We start from the raw sequence: 18,853 nt of genomic DNA on the forward strand, positions 1-18,853 counted from the left end.
TTAAATCCCTGCGTGGCTGTTGGTGCATTTCCCAAACTGAGCACACAACCTCTTCCCGTGCAGGCTTAGCTGCCGGCACAAATTAACATGCCGTCGTTAGGGAACAACATGCAGCCGTATGCACGAAGAGCTCCATGAAATAAGTCTTGGAGAGTGTCACCGCGGCTTTTGTCAGCACAGCAGTGGAGCTGTCAATGCTACAACACAACATGCTGTTTGGATCCATGGGTGAAGCCTCTTGACATCAAAGGTGGCACACAAAAGGATCCGTGTTTCCTTTTACTGTTGCCTACACCTGTCAAAATGGTGTATGTTGTTTTTTTGTTGTTTCATGTGCTCCTTCTGCACTCCAGCCCTCCTGCTTTGTAGCACCACAGAGACCCCTTGTGGAAGTGTGAAGCATAGCAATGTGTATAAATATATGTGTGGTCCAGGACAGCTCCCAGCATCCCTAAAACACAGTCAAAGACAGTCAGACAAAATGCAAAACCGTCCTCCAACTCCAACCAGATTTTCCAGACTTAGCTATCATCTGAGCGTGCTAGTTTGCACTAGACGGCCAAATTAGAGTAGTCCTTGGTAAAATAAAATCCCTATTATCTTTGAACTAGCAAGTATCCAATTATATGCCACAGTTATCTCCCATCTCACAGACTTCTGAGTCCTCGCCACAGGGCCAATGAGCAAGGAGTGCTAATGAAGAGATGCTGAATCACCTTTTTGCCTTCCTGGACGCACGACTAGTGGAGCCTCCTTGATCATAGGCAGCTTTTTTTATGGATCACAGTCATTCCCAGGCTTTGATGATGATCTTTTCCTTCGCTTCACGGTGAGCCTGTCGCTGCCCAGGCCACACACTCACGGATGTCGGCCGCGGCATGTGTGTGATAAGTGTGAAAAGAAGAATGAGAGGACTTTAATCCAAGGCAGAGAGAGAAAACAGGTTTAAAAGGGGTTTATCTGTCTCCAGTAAGATAGGATGTGTGTTCAAAATGAGCCGAGCAGAGAGAAGAACTCCCGCTGATGTGAAGGCAGGGGGTTTGTCTGTTGATATGTGTTTTCTCTGCGCTCTCTTACCTCTCTGTTCTCATGGTCTTCATCATCCCAGGAAGCCTATCTGTACATCACACTGCCTGCTAGTACAAGAAAATGACCTCAAATGCCTTGATAGCTGACTTTTCTCTTTCTCTTCAATTTTTTCAGTGCTCTTCCAGTCTTGTATTTTAGGAACTGACATTTCTTTCAGTGTTCCAACTGCCTACACTCCAACTAGTACTAACACACAAATACATTTGAAATGCTCCCAAGAATCAATATTTTAGGATATTTAAGCTGTACTTTTCAATACTTAAGCGTGAAGCACATGGAGGTATTTGGGTGACAGAGATTTCATTCAAAGTTTAAACTGCACCACAAGTTTGCATGGATCAAATAACTATGCGAAAGGGTTTTCTTTTAGTGAGGGAACCACATAGATCACCAGTGCAGTCCCCCTCAGCAACAGAGTGCCTTAGCGTCTTTTAGCACATTGTTTTGGTTTTACAGCCTGCAACTTTATTTAAACTTTATGTTTCGGTTCTTTGCAATTTAAAACTTCTATTCACTTTTTAAACATCTTTTACGGACAGCACTTGTTTTCTTTGTTTCTCACTTATCTATTATTTTTTTCTTTGGTATCTAAAAGAACATACTTCTTCGCCTGACAGCAGTTTGTTTTCACTTCTGCTTACCCACTTCTTGGAACTTGCTTGTCCTCAAATGGTGGTCATCATCAATAACCATCATCACTTTGCAATCTTCATCTAATCATCCCACCTTACTTGCACTTTGTCGCGGCTTTTGAACAGCATTTAACAAAAAACTAAAACAGAATTGCCACGATTAAATCGGGGTGGAATCAAGCCATCGCACTGCAGCATCGCTGGCCTCTGCTGGCAATGCATAAACACCCTTTATTTTCTCATCACATACACACTGAAAGCTACGTGATACCAATAGCATCTGTGTAGTTTGTGGAATGAAGGTTGACTTAATCACAGTCTATTTCAGTGAACCCGCAAGGGCATGCAGCATCTCATCGTCACAAGAATACAAAGTATAATTCAGTTGATGATGTGCAATATGAACTCCTGCTTAGTGTGTATAGAAAAGGGAGAAATCAGTATGAATTGTGAGCTTTACAGAGGATATATGCATTCATTAATAATGCAAATCACTGTCCTTAAAAGCTGCGCCCTACTTTTGTATTTATGATTTTCCAAAGTACTTCCTGCAGAATACAGTGATTAAGATTTAAATGTAGGGTCTGACAGAGAAGGGGGCTGCTGAAGAATATAATATAATAATATAATATATAACCTTTTTATGAAGGTACAGCAGTGCTGCGAAGTTGCCGTGAAAGTGGGTTCAAGAGAGTGTTTTAAAGTTTAAAGAGGCCGTAAGAGAATTTAAAAAGGGTCTGGGATGGTTTAAGATGGCACCTCAGAGAGCTAGAGAATGTTTAGGAATTGATGGAATCAAGGAGGCTGTAATGGAGTTTTTGAAAGGTAAAAATTGGAGTCTGGAAAGAGAATGGGTTTAATAACAGGAATCACATGTAAGTCTAGATGTTCGGGGGTGGTACTCATTGATGCGGTATCAGAAATGGCGAGGGTTGACTTGCATCGATGCTGGGAAAAACAACAATAGTGTTTCATGTACCTTGCTAGTGTGTGTTGCCCTTTAGAATCACATTCTAGCAGCTTTTTGAGAAAATAAAGAATGGCTTTGATGTTGGTAGTCATTTCTTAGCTGGAAATTATGTTTCGTCATTTTAATAGATGGTAGCAGTGTCTGTTTTGGTGCATGGTTAGTGTTTTATGGTTTCTCCTGCTCCTTTTTTATGTTGCTGATCACAATAATATCCCGTCTCTTGTCTCCAACAGGAAGTCCTGTCAACCTGACGTGCAGAGCATTCTTTGGCTACAGCGGAGACGTCAGTCCACTTATTTACTGGATGAAGGGGGAGAAGTTCATTGAGGATCTGGATGAGGAGCGGGTTCAGGAGAGTGACATCAAGTAAGACATTCAACACTGGGTGTAAATTCTAATGGTTAGGATTTAAGACTTAAAGCTATGACATACTCAGTGTCCAGATTTGGTGAAATTCCCAACATTTCTTTTATTTTGGAAACTTAAAAAACTTTTAGTTCATTAAATCCACTGAATGAGCATATATTTCTATTCCTGTTAATATTACAACAGAGCATCAGCAACATCATGTATTATGACAAATTCATGAGGTACATTTAATCTCGTCAAAAGCAGCAAAAGACCCTGGGGCTGAACTGATAAACACCTATTTAAAACCTGTGTGACCACACGGAACAATAAAAGGAATTTTTCAATACATAGCTATCATTTGAATGATATTCATGAATGTTTTATGCGACTGTTTAATAATGTAGATAGCTTTGCATTCTTTATCTTGCACAATATATAGATATAAATATGCTCAGTTCAGGCATTGCTCCATCAGTGATCAGCACTGCAATATATGTAGAGGCAGTAATAGCAGAGCAGATGGAAACTCCAATTGAATGTCTGTGTTGCCCTCCTTTTTCCGTTTGGGTGACCTCCATCTTTTGGCTCACACTGATCTCTGGTAACAGAGTTCTGTTTACGCCAAAATCAGGTGAAAACCTGACAGCAAGGCACGCAAACCCCCTGAAGCTGGTTGACCATAACAGGAGCTTTCCTTGCTTTAGGTTATGATGCATTCAAGTCATATGGGAAAAACAAGTTTATTTCTTAATAAATGTTGCTCTCTTGAGGTCTCAGGTGGTAGGTAGAACATTGGATCTCCAGTTTATTGAACTCACCAACAAGTTCAAACAAAACACAGTAAGTCTTCACATAGAGCTTTATGTCAGGAAACAACAACTACTACTACTACTACTACTATTACTACTAAAACTACAACTACTACTTGGACTCGGTTTTAGGTTATTACAACTTTGCATGCAGCATTTAGCCAAATGACAAGTTGGTGTTTTCTGATGGTGGCGGAGCTTTGTTTTGGCTTAAACTACATTCAGGTCATATTGGAAAAAGGTTGTTTTAGCTTGAAAACACTTGCATATGGAACTTGATGGACAAAAATACAACAATACACTTACGGTGTACTGCACCCTCATTTCTTTTCAGGCAGTGAGGGTTAATCAAAGCTAGAGTAGAGTGCTCATCTTCAGATGCCCCCCTATAAAGAGGGATAAGCTGTCATCATCATCATCATCATCATCATCATCATCATTATCATCATCAACATCATCATCATCATCAATACAGGACTTCTCAGTCTACTAATACACAACATGTGTGAGACAATGGAGATACTCTTGTCAGTAGTAGATAAGTGTTTGATTAAAGAATTCAAGCAACAAGCACTATTTATTATCTATCATATTTCACTTTTATTCACACAGACAGGTTGATTATGCTCTGATTGTCAGGTGAAGTGGGAGCACAGCAAAGACGAGAGACTTCCTGAAGAAAAGAACATTAGAATTATTGTTTCTTTTTTAAACAAATCAAAGAAACAGAATACATATCTTGACAGATACCCAAGTGGGAAAGGTGTCGCTTTCAAATTAACATAAAGTAAGTGAATGTCATGTATTTGTGGAGTGTTGTGGTTGCCATCTCCCAGATGTTGTTACAAAAATGTAAGCCACAAATAATCTTTCATTGAGTTTTAGCACTGAAGGTGGTAGAATGTGTTTTTTGGCACTGCAGTCATCACCAAGGCTTTCAGAAAATAGGGTGGAGGAAGGCAAGTGTATCAAATTTAAAAACTACGGAAACAAAATCATAAACTTTTCCCTGTTTAATGGTATTCCAAATAGGAATAATTCATTCACTGATCACATTATTTGTTCAGACATTTTTGCTGGTGTGTACAAACATCCCGCACATTCACACACCCTTTCATGTCCTGCCCCACTGTACTCCTTTGACGGAGCAGACGTATGACTAGAAAATCCCTGTTGTCAACAAATGCCGTCTAATGAAAAGGTTAACTGTAAGAAGCATGACAAGGCTGGGAGGAGTGTTAGCGGCCTGGTCAGTGACCTGGCATTTCGAGATGTCTATATCAGCCTTCTAGCACATTCAGTCCAGCTCTCAGCACCACTCTCTGTTATGAAGGACACCAGGCCAATTAGAGCCTACAACACATAGAGAGGGGGCGGCATGTGGGGGCATTGGGTAGGTAGTACAATAAAGATGAGAAGGAAGGATACTGAGAAGTGTGTCACATGCGGTTAAAAACCCTGCTTTCATATGGTAGTCAAATAAGGTAACAAGCCAAGAGATCAAAACTGTGACCCTGAGCTACTTTAAATGAGAGAGAGAGAGAGAGAGAGAGAGAGTGCATATTGTTGTGTGCCACCGCGTGATGCTGTCTCCCTATGTGTTTTTATTTATTCAGTTTTTTGTTCCCATTTTGAATGTGCACCACTTCAAACCCACTCCCTGACATCATTCCATTAGCTTTTACCTTTGAAATGGAAATTAATCACACAGGAGGTGTATTCCCTTAGCTGCCTGTAATACATGAAATGGAGTTTTTGGCACAATGTTTCACCACTGAGATTCCCGGTTGATATAAAAAAAAATTGTGGCTGCAGAACAAGACTTCAATGGATCTCAGAGGTGAAGACAGTATGGAATACAGACATTAAGGCAGCACTGCTGTTGTTTAAACAAGAGGAAGTTTCAGTCCCTGGTGAATGGGCATGCAGCACCCTTTTGGGCACCACTTCAAATGTAAAATTTCATTTTCTAACTCTAATACTTTTACAGATATATAAATGGGAAATTAGGGTACTTACAGGGTCCAGCAATGCTTTCACTGCCTATAAGTGCTGCAAACCTTGTATGTCTTAGCATTTTACTGTCTGACATTGATGCCAGGCAGACAATCATATAAACCTATTGAGGTTTTTTTACATTTGTGAATTTGTGGTTTCCTAGAGACGCTCTTTGCAGGAGTGAAGGAAGTCTGTATTTCACCAATGATTTTTCCTATTTTTGTTAGAAGTTAGTTTAAAGTGACAATGCCAGTGACATTTATCAGCTTTAAAGGAAATCGTTAGACATTTTACGAAATATGCTTATTCCCTTTCTTGATGAGGCTAGCTGTTTCTCCCAGTTTCAAGTCTTTATGTTAAGCTAAGCTTTATCCATTTTCCTGTGGGTCACGGTCACAGAACACCAGGGTAAGCACAACAGTCCAGACACCCTAGCTCATCTAGGGCTTGTTCATGCATTTCCAGGCTTGATCCAAGGATATACAGTATTCCCTTCAATGTTTTCTGGGGTCCAAGTCCACCATACCTAATAAGTCCCCTTAGGGTACATAGCTTCTAGTGGATCATCTCCACCAGAACGCAATATTCATTTGGCCAGATAGTTTGACAACTGGAACACTTGTACCACTCACTAATGCAACTGCATGGCACAAGCTTGCTAACTCCAAGCTGATGCCTATTGGGTGATCTGTCATTGTATACAGTTTTACATTTCAAGTCTCTTTTTTTTTTTTTTTTTAAAGCATCTGCTCTGATCTGATTAAATCAATCAGTTCTACCTTTGGGGCGTAGTCAGGTAAGATGCAGACAGTGGGAAAAGGTTTTTCATAAAGCAGCAGCCAGTGAGGCATTAAGAAATAAAGCAAAGCATGACAACATGGTACAGCTCAAAAGTTCAGGTGTCACATTGACGCTGCGTGGAGAAATTGTACTTGATGATATAGAGACGATGATAGCATCCTATATGATGCTGCTGTAGCACGTTGAAAGACGAATAAAAGGCTAATGTGAGATGTTTGTTCTTGTTTGAAATTATTAATGATGCTGTAATATTCTGCCCCTCAGCCATGGCACAGAATGCATTCACACCTGCTGCACAATTTTGAGCTGAACCGCTGGTTTGATTTTCTGACATGTAAACAAATTAGAAACAACAGCTTTTACACCAAAGGATTAACAGTGACATTGATCTTGGATGTTTGATAGTTTTACCAAGACCGTCCTCCCCAGGTCTATGCGAGCGTCCTATTACAACCCATATTTACGTTTATTGTTAGGCAGTGACCTCTAGCAAAAGAGGAAGTCAGTCAACATAGTATAAAGAGTGAGAAAGTCTGCGTAGGTATGAGAATGGGGTGGATGGATGGGTCAAACAAACACAGGACTTTCACCCAGGAGGCCGCTGTTTGTGTCCTGTGTGAAAGTCAACATTGACATATTTTGACTTATGTACATTTTACGTAAGTTTACTTATGTAACGTACATAACATACTTAACTTACAAACATACTTGTTTGAACCCAAACCATGATCTTCCTAAACCTAACCAAGAATTTTAGTTTCATTCACAACATTATCCACGTGTTTAAAACTGCATACCCTTTAACAATGTGCGCCTAAAGCCGGTACTCTCCAAGCAGTCATATATGTCGTTTTGGGAGTCATTGGCAAATGACCTATTCTGTCGTTTAGGTATGAGGACGTGTTGGTTGTACCATATGAAACGTCACAAAGCCAAACTCTGAGATAATTTTTAAGATGACCCTGTACTGTGTTCAAGTACAAGACATGTACGAGATGATGCTTCATATGATGCTTCATATTTCCTCTTTTCCAGGAACACACACTTTCTCCAGCTCTTATTATGATAGAGTATTTTTGTTTGCCAACTCCTACAGTGTTTTAGCTCAGTCTATGTTGAGTCACACATGGTTGCCACCTCTTTAAAAAACCATCAGCATGGATCTATATCCCAACCTTGTGTAGCCCCATGTCTCTGCCTGACTGGCCGCACAATGGAGAAGGATGAGTGCTAGAAAAGCTCACAGGAATTAAGAGAAAAGGCTAAATTAATTTCCCTCTCACATGCACATTCCCACCAGCCTTAACCCAGGAAGTAGCGTTCCTGCTTTGCTGCAGAATCTTTAAAAGTCCTACTTCATAATTCGTTTTTTATGAAGCAGCTAGTCTATATAGCTACAAAATAATTACCTCTAATGGTTCTTCATTGTGCACAGTCAATAAAAGAAATTTCACTGTGAGTGGGATATTTTCTATGTGGGATTCCAGTTATTAGCAGCACTATGTAAAGCTAATGTGCGATATTGCCATGACAGCAGTGTTTGTATTGGAGTTTGTCTTTATCTCCACCGCACTTCAATATCTGCTGTATTTAGTCCGTTCGTTGATCAGAAAGAATTCATATTCAGATGCCCCCGCGGCAGACGAATGCCTAAGTAGCACTTTTACCTTTTTAGCCCCATACATCATTAAACAGGGCTTTGAAATTGCTGCAATTGTTGTAACCTTATAAAGATTATCTGCTCATATATCATTCCTACATGAACAGCAACCCAGCAGGAGACATTCAGCTCTTTTAACCATCAGTGTGTTCCTGTTGTTCGCCTCTTGTCATGAGAGTTTGTTACAAATGCTTTAACCAGGCTTCATGACTAGGACTGGGTCTTTTTTGCCATGTGGCCCTACAAGTTTGTTTTACAGTTGTTTTTGTTGGACTTTCTAGCTGATTCTAGGGCATTGTGACTGGGAACATATTCCGTTTACATTGCAAATGCTTCATCATGTTAGAAGATATTCCTTCCAAAACAATAAATGATTTTACCACCTTTATCACTTTATTTTCTTTCAAGAAGCTTAGCCACACTTTAGCTTAAGTTGGCCATACTGTAAAGATGCATGACAAACACATTATTGGCGATGTAAAAATTCAAGAAGGTCTAAAATTAGCTTTCAGGAATCAATATATGTAATCTCTTCATGAGTTATTTTTTCAATGACTAATAATTAATAGATTATATTTGGTTATTCAAGTAACTTAACCAACACAGCTCCCATCAGCCTCAGCTGTACTTTACTTTATGTTTAGTGCTAAGTAGCTGAGGTGAAGGTGGTGAACATTATAGCTGCTAAACATCAGCATGTTAGCATTGTCACTAAGAGCATATTAGCATGCTGATGTTAGCATTTAGGTCAAAGCACAGCTGTTCTTCTCAGCTGAAAGGGCTTCAGCTTTGACCACAGATTATTCAATAGCAGCCCAGCTCTTGTAAAGAAGAGTTTTGTTAAAGTGCTTAGTTTGTTTAAAAGTGTTAAAGGGATATCTTGACATTTTGAAGTGCCATCTCCTGATTGTTTGTAAGCGTTGTATTGAAGCCAGTTAGTGACAGCTGGCTGCTGTTGTTCCTGCTAATTTAAATGAAGGAATAAACTGATAATGAAGAGGAGCCTGCAAAAATCTGTATTTATTTACTTACACCCTGTAAGTTTCTAGTTTCCAGTGAAGAAAAATAGGCATAGTGTCATAGTGTCCTTTCAGTACACTCTCTGTGATCAAATAGTCAAAGCAGTGGCAGTCGTCTTTTGCATGCGTTGTTGTTATTGAAGTGTATGCATTTATAAGAAAATGGCTGAATTCCATGCAACAAAAACATCAAAAGAGCTTTTTTTTTTTTTCCTCTCACTAACCCTCGTGGCAAAATGATTTGTGATAGGTCAGCGTTGTAGTGCATCATGACAGTCACACTATTGTCCCCGTACCAACATGTCACAACTAGTAGACATCAAGAACCTCAGCGAGTCTACAAAGCAGTATTATTTATGGCTGAAATCTGTCATGACTCATATGATGCTGGCTTCTTGTCAGTCACGGACTGTCTCCTACCTTTGTTATGTACGTTTGTTTTATTGATGAACTAAAAAGTTCCCTCTGAAAAGTAAAAGCTGCCACAAATGTCAGCAGATTATAGAGCTTGGTATTAAACTATGTCTGATATCTGCATATGTATGGGTAAGATGAGTGTAAAGGTATAAAGTGCACAGTTGTTTTACCCAGAAAATGTCAGCTCTGTGACAATGTCTCAAAATTGCACTCCACCCAGATGGAAGCTTATAATTCCAAGGTCATGATTTATGGATTTTAGGATGCATACTGTAGACACAACTCAAATTTCCTTGGGGCAAACTTTTTTTGTCAGAAAAATCCATATTTTATTAAACAGTCAACACTTTCTACTTCTACTTCCTCTACTTTTTTGACTGCCTGCAGTCTGGAGTTATTGTTTTCCATATTGTTATATTATTTCTATTTTTGGGGTACAGATTCAGAAAATTTTACCTGGTATTGTTATTTTTAATCTGTAATTACAGAGTATACCTGCAAACATTGGAACTACAAAATTAAAAGTATAACCTCAGCTCTGCATGTTTTCTGATGTTCTGTGTCTGTTTTTTTCTCACCCAAATCTGACTTCTTAAAATGAAGACTATCACTACAGAGGCTACTTTGATGTACACCTCACCGTCAGTAATGAGGCGGCTGGACTGGGCAAATGTTTGAAGTTGTGTTGGTGTTCAAAATTGACCAAACCGCTTGTATGTCGGTTTTGTTTTACCAACCATCAGAGAAACAGTGATACATCAGTCAGCCCTTCCTGATTAATTGATGTTCGCTGTCCACCTTCAAAAACTTAATGTTCAACACTTGGCTTTGTTCAAACACTGAATCCTTAAGTGTTGTCTGGTCAGTCTGGGTCCAAATCAAGAGTATGTAGGTTTGCTCCTAAAGTCTACAATATCTAATTGCATGTATTTCTTAAAGTGAATAAAGGGGAAATATAGGCAAATTATTTTGGTCTCTCAGGTTAAATTACCAAAGCTAGAGCAAACATTAACAATCTCATGACTTGTGATTGATTCCAGTTTGCACAGTTTGTATCCAGTTTGCACACTGTCTCTAAGAGCTGCTCTGCTTTATATTTTTTCGAGCATTTTGGTCTCTTTTAGCTCATTGTTTTGGTTTTCCGACCTGCATTCATTATAGACAAACTCTACATTTAGCTGTATGAAATGTAAATAATTTTTTATGAGAAACATTAAATTAATCTGGTCACATTCAGGTAAGGTCTGCAGTGAGGATTTTGCAAAAACATTTTAGCCAGGCCCCACCCCTCTCCTGTTCTTACTACAAACCCAATGCAATGTTTCATATGCCACCAGCGTCCATGCATCCCTTTTTCTGTGCTCTCTGCCGCCCCGCTGCAGGACAATCCGGGAGCACCTGGGGGAGCAAGAGATTTCCATCTCTCTGACCATAGACTCTCTGGAGGAGAGCGACCTGGGCAACTACTCTTGCTACGTGGAGAACGGCAACGGGAGGCGACAGGCCAACATCCAGCTCACCAAGAAAGGTGAGGCAAGCAAGCACAAAGATTCATCCAGTTATTTTATAGCATGTACAGTATTTTACCACGAATCTAGGAGATGGATATAGAAGCCTTGAGATTTAATAATGGCATGTTACAGCTTTGGAGGTGAAAAATACCATTTAATAGCACAGGCCTTCACTCTGACAATAGATTGAATCTCTCACAGCAATTTACTGAGTACAAAGAAGAACAACTAGTGGGATTCTGGGAATTGACCAGTTGTTTCTCGCCTCAGGGAGGTAGAGAAATGGGACAGTATTGTATAAAGTGCAGAAAAGCTTATTCATCCACTTCAGCCTGAGGAAGCATTAGTTTGAAGAGAAAGAAAAATCGCTTTTGGGGAGAGGCAGCCTTCGGTGTTATGATGCCAGACAAGCTGTTTGACTGTCTGGCAATGACCTCCCCCGTCACACACACACACACACACACACACACACACACACACACACACACACACACACACACACACACACACACACACACACACACACACACACACACACACACACACACACACACACACTCACTCCCTGTTTTCTTTTTATATTCAAGCAAACATTTTTGAGTTTTTTCTCTGATTTCGCCTCACTGAGGAAGACAGTTTGAAAGATGATTCTGTGATGATTTCAAATAGAGATGCACAATTTCCAGCTGGGTTATATAAGTGAGATGTTTTTTTTGAGAGGCTGGGGGGGGGGGGGTCTACAGCCTTAAAGTTGTCAGTGTTGAATACATTTACATATTTCTCCTCTCTTTTAAGCTCTCAGCTTTGGATCCAGCTTTGATGGCAGCCCAGTTCCCCTCCATTTGCTATATTAAAGGGGTTTATGCTGCACAGTCAAATCTCAGAATAAACCGGAGAAGATTAGCCTGGTCCTCGCAGGATTGCGGGTCTACGAGAAATCGACCGGTTCCAATGTTTATTATTTGCTGCATCCATGATGTGGTGCAGGGTAAGGCCCAGTCAGTTTACGCTGCCTTTCAAAATGCGTCAAAGTTGTCCTCGCTTGTGAAAACTACACAACACTCCAAATGAATTTGGTCGTCTTAGCACTGTAGCATCAAGCGGAATATGTCTTCACTTGTATGTAAAGTTAGCATGGAGATGTCCTTTTTTGTGTCCTGTATTTTTGTACGAGTACTTTTAAGTTGAGAAGCCCTCCTGGCCAACTTTTCTTTCAGTTGCTACATGTCCTCAGATACATTTTTTATCTCACAACTGAAGCAGCAACGTAAACTAGTAGACAGCTGCCTCTACTTTTTATGATTACTAACATCGAGATTCTTGATTTGTGAACATGAGAAGCAGCAGACTCAGCTTTCACCATTCTCATAGCTGCTCTCCTCTGTTTTATTTTACAATTCAACCCCCACTCTGCCTTTTCCTCATCTCACTTTTCATCTCTCTCCCTAGACAACAGAGAGAGAGATGCAGTAACAGAGGGAGAAAAAGGGGTGATGAATCGCCTGATGCCATGTGGCTCCATCAAATCCATTCTTCAAGTCATCAGGAGCTAATTTGTCTCAATCCGTCCCACTGCAGCAACAGCTACTACTGCTACAGTGGATGCTATGCAGAGAAGAATTGGCCTTTTCCATTGTAATCTCTGCTGCTTGAGGAGCACCTGGCTCGTTACACTGTCCAGATATCTGTGGAGAGAAGCAGTGTTCAATGAGGCGAGAGGGCAAAGCTGAGGTGGAGAGGATAGTGGAGATGAAGTGAGCGAGAAGTGGAGTTGCTTGGATCCATCTTCTCACAGTGCTTGTTAGCCACAACACCCCTCCCAAGAAAAGTAAACTACTTCAGCATGATTCCCAGGCTGAGAAACTGAGACACGATGAGGAAGTCAAAGACTCGACGGGAAAACCTGTGTTCATTCTGCCCCGAGTTTGTTTGCTCTTTTGTTTGCGTATTTCTGTCCGTAAGTTTGGCTGAAGGTCATCGGCCAGACAGGCGTGATGAAGCGGCGCGGGCCACACTCGTTAGCTCTCCCGAACATCATCCTTCATCATGGCAGCTGTCAGCATGATGGCCGCTGCAGTGGAGTGGGCATCGCGCACTCTAACGAGGTTAAACGTGCATCGCGAGTCCTCTCCATCCATGTTTATGTGTGTGTGCAGCATTGCAGCAATTCCATCCTTTTACTGTTATCCATTAGTCAGCCAATGAAGGCTGACCACCCAGCTTTTGTGAGGCGTAGCCAAGAGGAAATGTTGAACTGCAAAAGATGGAGTGACATCCGACAGAAAACACAGTAAAAAAAGGAAAAAGAAAGCCTTGAAAAAGAGATAAAATCATGAGAAGACAAAGCAAACGACTTGGTTTTCAAGGCGAGTTACTGGACCAAGGAGCTTAATGGAGTCCATTGTCCTGTAGTGTGAAATATCACCTTTCATCCTCCTGAATAACACTACTAGTCTTGCTGAATATTTTGCCCCTGTCCTTCTTGAAAAACTACAAGTAACACAATTTAGAATAATGTGTGTATAAGACTGAAATATCAACAGTGAAGTCCTGCAGTTTGAATTTAGCTTTCACTGATGCTTTTCATGAGTTCATGTCAGACTGTAGTGATGACAGATGGCGGGGAGAGCAGACCGCTTTCGATCTGTCGACAAACAGGCGTTTCAGCTAACAGCCAGGCACTTTCCCCCGCCTTGCACCTCTCTGCAGCCGTACACACATGTATCTTCATAAGTGTGGCGGTCTGATCTGTCATATGCTATTGTGGCACCCGTTGCTTCAATGTGATTTTTTTATTATCCAATCAAGCCACGAGGCATTAAGTGACAGGTATGGAAGTTGTACTTTCATTCCGGTTAGAGTTATGTTTCATGTGGATACAACCCAGCCCTAACAAAAATATAAGCAACATGAAAGGATGGAGAGGAAAAGCAAGAAACACAGAATACAGCCACAGGAGATGCTTTTTCTACACTAGTAGAATCATAGAATCTTTTCTCAATAGCTCGTGCAACTTTTTTCATCCGTCATGACTCTATCATGCATTATTTCACATGTATTGATGTTTCCGCTGGATTATCTTCAAAGTGTAATCTGGTATTCAAACCCTGTGGATGCAGGCCAAATTTAACATACATAAAAGCAGAGAAATAAGATGTAGGGGAAGATCGTGATGTCTTACTGTGCAACTTTCTGACATTTTGTAGAATCTAAGAAAATAAATATAGTCTCCCAGCATGAAATGTCGGCAGTAACCCATAACTAGTAATTAAATGTTAAATGTGACAAAGATTATCTGTCACACTATTCAACCAACTAAAGTGCCTATAAATGTAATGATTTTAAAGCAAATTTTGTACGCTTGCTTTTTCAAATCCAAAACATAAAAACATAATAGGAAAAAAAAAACGGACATTTTGCAGTATAGATGGATAATCGATGGCTGAAGACATCTCTGTCCATGCTGGTATAAAAGAACAGCATTGTGACAATACCGGACACTTTCAAGAGAACTAAGGGAATTGATTCCCTGGTCAGAAATTTGACTGATTTTATACTGAATGCTTTATGTGTGTGGCACTACGTTAACTATGCCAGGGTGCTTGTTTTCTTAGTTTTACTTAAAGGTTATTAAAAAGTCTCTCTCCCTCTCACTGTGTTTGCCATATTAGCAGAGCTGATGTACACGGTGGAGCTGGCCGGAGGTCTGGGAGCCATCCTGATGCTGCTGATCTGTCTGGTGACGCTGTACAAGTGCTACAGGATTGAGCTCATGCTCTTCTACAGGAACCACTTCGGCAGTGAGGATATAGATGGAGGTAAGACGAGATAAGGTGCAAGACATAATTTATTTTACACTGTTATATAATCATCCTCCATAATCTGTGATAGCAGTGTGCAGTTTCTGTTTAGTGGATGATTTCGAAAGCACCTTCCTCTGCTGTGAAAGCATCCTTTCTTTCCTTAGAAGCAATCAAATCTCTAACCTGAGCAGTATCAGTGCTGCTCTGTACAAATTTATATTTACTCAGAAAACACCTGGGCTATTTTTCATATCTTAAAGCTGCATGTAGCACTATTGTTATGTTAATACGCACCTGTTTTATCAGTCTAAATGATACAGAAAAGATACTCCCATCATTCCTAACTGAGAAAATATGTCGTCAATTTCAGTGAACCTTTTTTAACTCACTGAGCTAAATCAAAAAATGTATGCAAAATATTCGCTGAACTGTCTCCCAGACAGCTGCAAATTTGCACATATTGGTGTCAGCGCCTTTTGAATCAAGCAGCAATGAATGGGGAAATCCATTATACTGTACATTAGTAGAGATTTTTCTCCAACGACAACATTCTTAAAAAACCTACAAATTCGAAGATCACTGTCAGAACAGTTACTATCCACAATGCTGTCAGTACCAGCCATTTGCAGAAAACATGCAGCTCTGTTTATTACTCCTTAAATCAGGTGGAACTCTGTTTTGTCACACTGCAGTAGTGTTGTAAGGGAATACTGAAAAGACCACTGTACACAGGGAAACAGACTTTCCTGTTTACAATTGCCTTGGCTCTGCTTATTGCAACTGAGCAACCAACCAGTTTTTAATTATTGTCTTGCTACAGGTACAAATTAAAGTAGCACCAGTGTCGCTCTGGCTGTTGATCTGTGTACTCTGCTAAATTGAGTAACATAAGACAGTGACATTATGTTGAGTTGTTGATAAAGGAAATGTAGGTTTTCTTTTACTTACTAAAGTAGACAAGTTGGTGGCAAACTTGAACGACACGTATAAAGAAAACATTAAAGGGATGATAGAATGCAAAACCGAGTTTACCTTGTCACAGTTGAATAACGACAGTTTGGTGGGTAAAATGGGCATACAGAGAACCTCAAAGTCCCATTGACACCTCTTTCCTATGCAAATCTCACAATTTGAAACTGCCGCTGAAAACGGGCAAATCCCAACAAAGCTAATGGTTGACATCAACTTGGTGGCTGTACCTTATTTGGCTCTGGACTGTACCTTTGTCACGCTCCAAAATTTACATACAGACCAGTGTAGATCTCAGACACTAGTTTAGCTGTGCACTGCTCTGTATACTTCCACAGGAATTACAAAGAAGAAAGTTTTTCAAGGATATTGAAAATGAACCACGGTCATAAATGCAGTGTTCCAGGCTGTACAGGAAATGGTGACACTTTTCACATTTCGTCGCAAGCTGCCAGTCGTGGTGCTCCAGGTAAGCGGTAGTTGGTGGTTCAGTTACCCCAGCATAGGTGACTCTGGTTACAGAACACCACGAGCTGCCAGTCGTGGAGCTCCGTCAGGTCAGCGGTAGTTGGTGGAAGTTTCTATTTAGCAGAATGAGTAAAGATGTCCTCAATAATAAAAGATGAGGAAAATCGGTCTTTGAACGTTTCATTACTTTCAGGCAGAAACACAACTTTCACAAAACATCAGAGTGCAATGTGGAAGAGTCATAGGTATTATTGCTCGCGAGCGGACAGCTGGTTTCACCGCACTGTTGCTGGGTGCAGAGAAAGAGCTCTCAAAATACATGCTGAATGTTAGCATCCTTTATACACAGAAACAAGAACACTCAAAAGAGGAAACACCCAAAATGGTCCTTGATAGGTTTAAACTTTAGCAACAGTCTTTTTTTTTTTTTGTCTAGGTGTGATAATGTCTCGCCATCATCCTGCTCCTACAGCCCGAACATGCCGTCTTCATGACCCTAGGTCAAACCACAGTACATGCTGTGTCTGCTGTGCAGATGCTGGCATGATAAGATGACACAAAAAATGTTTCCAGTTCGCTCTTAGTGACCTTTTCAATACACAGTGTTCATGTGTTCTTGTTTCAAGTAAGCATAATTCATAATCATAAAATTTTCCATTACATGGTCTAGTTACCCCTGAAAAGGTGACTGTGCGCTGGGTACAGAGCACCGCGAGCTGCCGGTCGTGGTCGTGGTGCAAGTAAATGCTAAATGACAAAACTTACCACTCTGAAGTAGTCATATCCAATTTACGGGGGACTGGTTGCTCCTCTACATCAGATTCTTCCTCTGATTCATGCTCAAACATATACAGTTCAACACCTAATGTCTCCATCTTCGCTCATTGTAAACCAACCAATCAGCGCGCAGCTCATCTAAATATTCATGAGCATACCATAAGAGGGAAAAAACCTCTCGTTTCATTCTGGGGCTATTTCACAGGGTTGCGCTATGGCGTATAGAACAGCATCCGGGCCATTTTCAGCCCAACCAATGTTACATACCCTATTCAGAGACCTTAAGGAACAGTGTGAAATACCCTATATAATCATTCTATCACCCCTTTAAGATGGGGTTGGGATGGGATACTCATGTGTGTCTACTGTTGATGGTTTCCCATGTGTCTGAATGCAAACCGCACATGAGCAAGTGCAAGGGTGAAAGGATAATATATTTTGCTGAACACTTTCGATAAAACAAATCAAAACACAATCCCTGTGCCAGACAAAAACATTAACTCTGGGGGGGGGGACCTCTGATTGGGCCTTGTGGATGAGTCTTGGCTTGAGAATGCATCAAACCGAGACAAGGAGCAAGTTTTAATTTGATTCCCCTGTAATGAGTCTCTCAAGTACCAGTGCTGCAATGAATTCAAGGGGAATGAGATTAGTTTGGAGAGGCTGAGGGACTGTACGTAGTGGAAAGAGAGACAGCGAGAGAGTTATGAGCGTTAAAAGGTAAAATAAAGTATTCTGCTCCTCTCATACACTCCCAGCTCTGCTTTACTGTGATGGCTGCTACATAGGACATTTCAATGAAAGTCATTACCTCTGGCTGTGTTGGGCTTTCGGCCGCGGAAAGCGGAGCTTTGCCATAATGGATGGCCCACAGGCAGTTGTGTTGAAAAAGGGAAGAAAAGATGTCGGGCCTTGAACTTAACGCCAAACAGCAATTGTCTCCTTTAATTATGCCACCCGAGTGAGTGCTTGGAGAGAGGAACAGATTTTCAATTTGTTCTCCTCTATAAGGGGATCAGGTTCAATAAGACACAGCACGCTGCCTCCAGAGCTCTCAGGAGACCCCTGATACTTTTCTCCACGCCGCGGTCGATTAGATCACTCCCCTGCCACCTCTGGCGAGCGCACATCGCAAACGTGCACGCACCTCAAGTCATCTCTGAGTTCTAGTGACGGTGTACTGTAGGTGAATAGCGAAAGGTAAAGCGTTCAATAGAAACCAAACTGGAAATGTTGCCAGTTGAGTGGAGATAACACAGTCGCTAAGCTTTGGCAGGAGATGCTTAACCAAGATCCTATCTCCATGGTAACCACTGCACTGACAAGGAGAAGTAGCTGCATGTAACACATATTTGTCATTATTTGCCTCTTTTTTTCCCCCCCCAACATAAATCTGCACACACTACCAAGAAAGTGCTTGTGTTTCATTGTGGCCACTCGAAGAACTAATTGAACGCCTGCCTCCCTCTTCTGCCAGATGTAAAATTGTAAGCTTTACGTAACAATGGGACGGACTGTCAGCTATTTGTCAGCGCCACTATTTAGTTAAAGACCTCTCAGTTGTCACATTGTGTGGGTG

General features: G+C 40.9%; 1 protein-coding gene across 8 annotated transcripts in view; it reads left to right on the forward strand.

Moving 5' to 3' along the window:
- LOC120554598 (interleukin-1 receptor accessory protein-like 1) overlaps positions 1 to 18,853 on the forward strand; it is a 276,632-nt gene that overhangs the window by 244,880 nt on the left and 12,899 nt on the right. For all 8 annotated transcript variants that reach the window (XM_039793600.1, XM_039793604.1, XM_039793606.1 and 5 more), the window contains 3 exons: positions 2,925 to 3,057; positions 11,129 to 11,274; positions 14,929 to 15,075. In XM_039793600.1, coding sequence (XP_039649534.1) covers positions 2,925 to 3,057; positions 11,129 to 11,274; positions 14,929 to 15,075 — 426 coding nt within the window. The remainder of the gene's footprint in view (positions 1 to 2,924; positions 3,058 to 11,128; positions 11,275 to 14,928; positions 15,076 to 18,853) is intronic.

This window comes from Perca fluviatilis, chromosome 24, assembly GCF_010015445.1.
Source record: "Perca fluviatilis chromosome 24, GENO_Pfluv_1.0, whole genome shotgun sequence".
NCBI classification, from domain to species: Eukaryota; Metazoa; Chordata; class Actinopteri; order Perciformes; family Percidae; genus Perca; species Perca fluviatilis.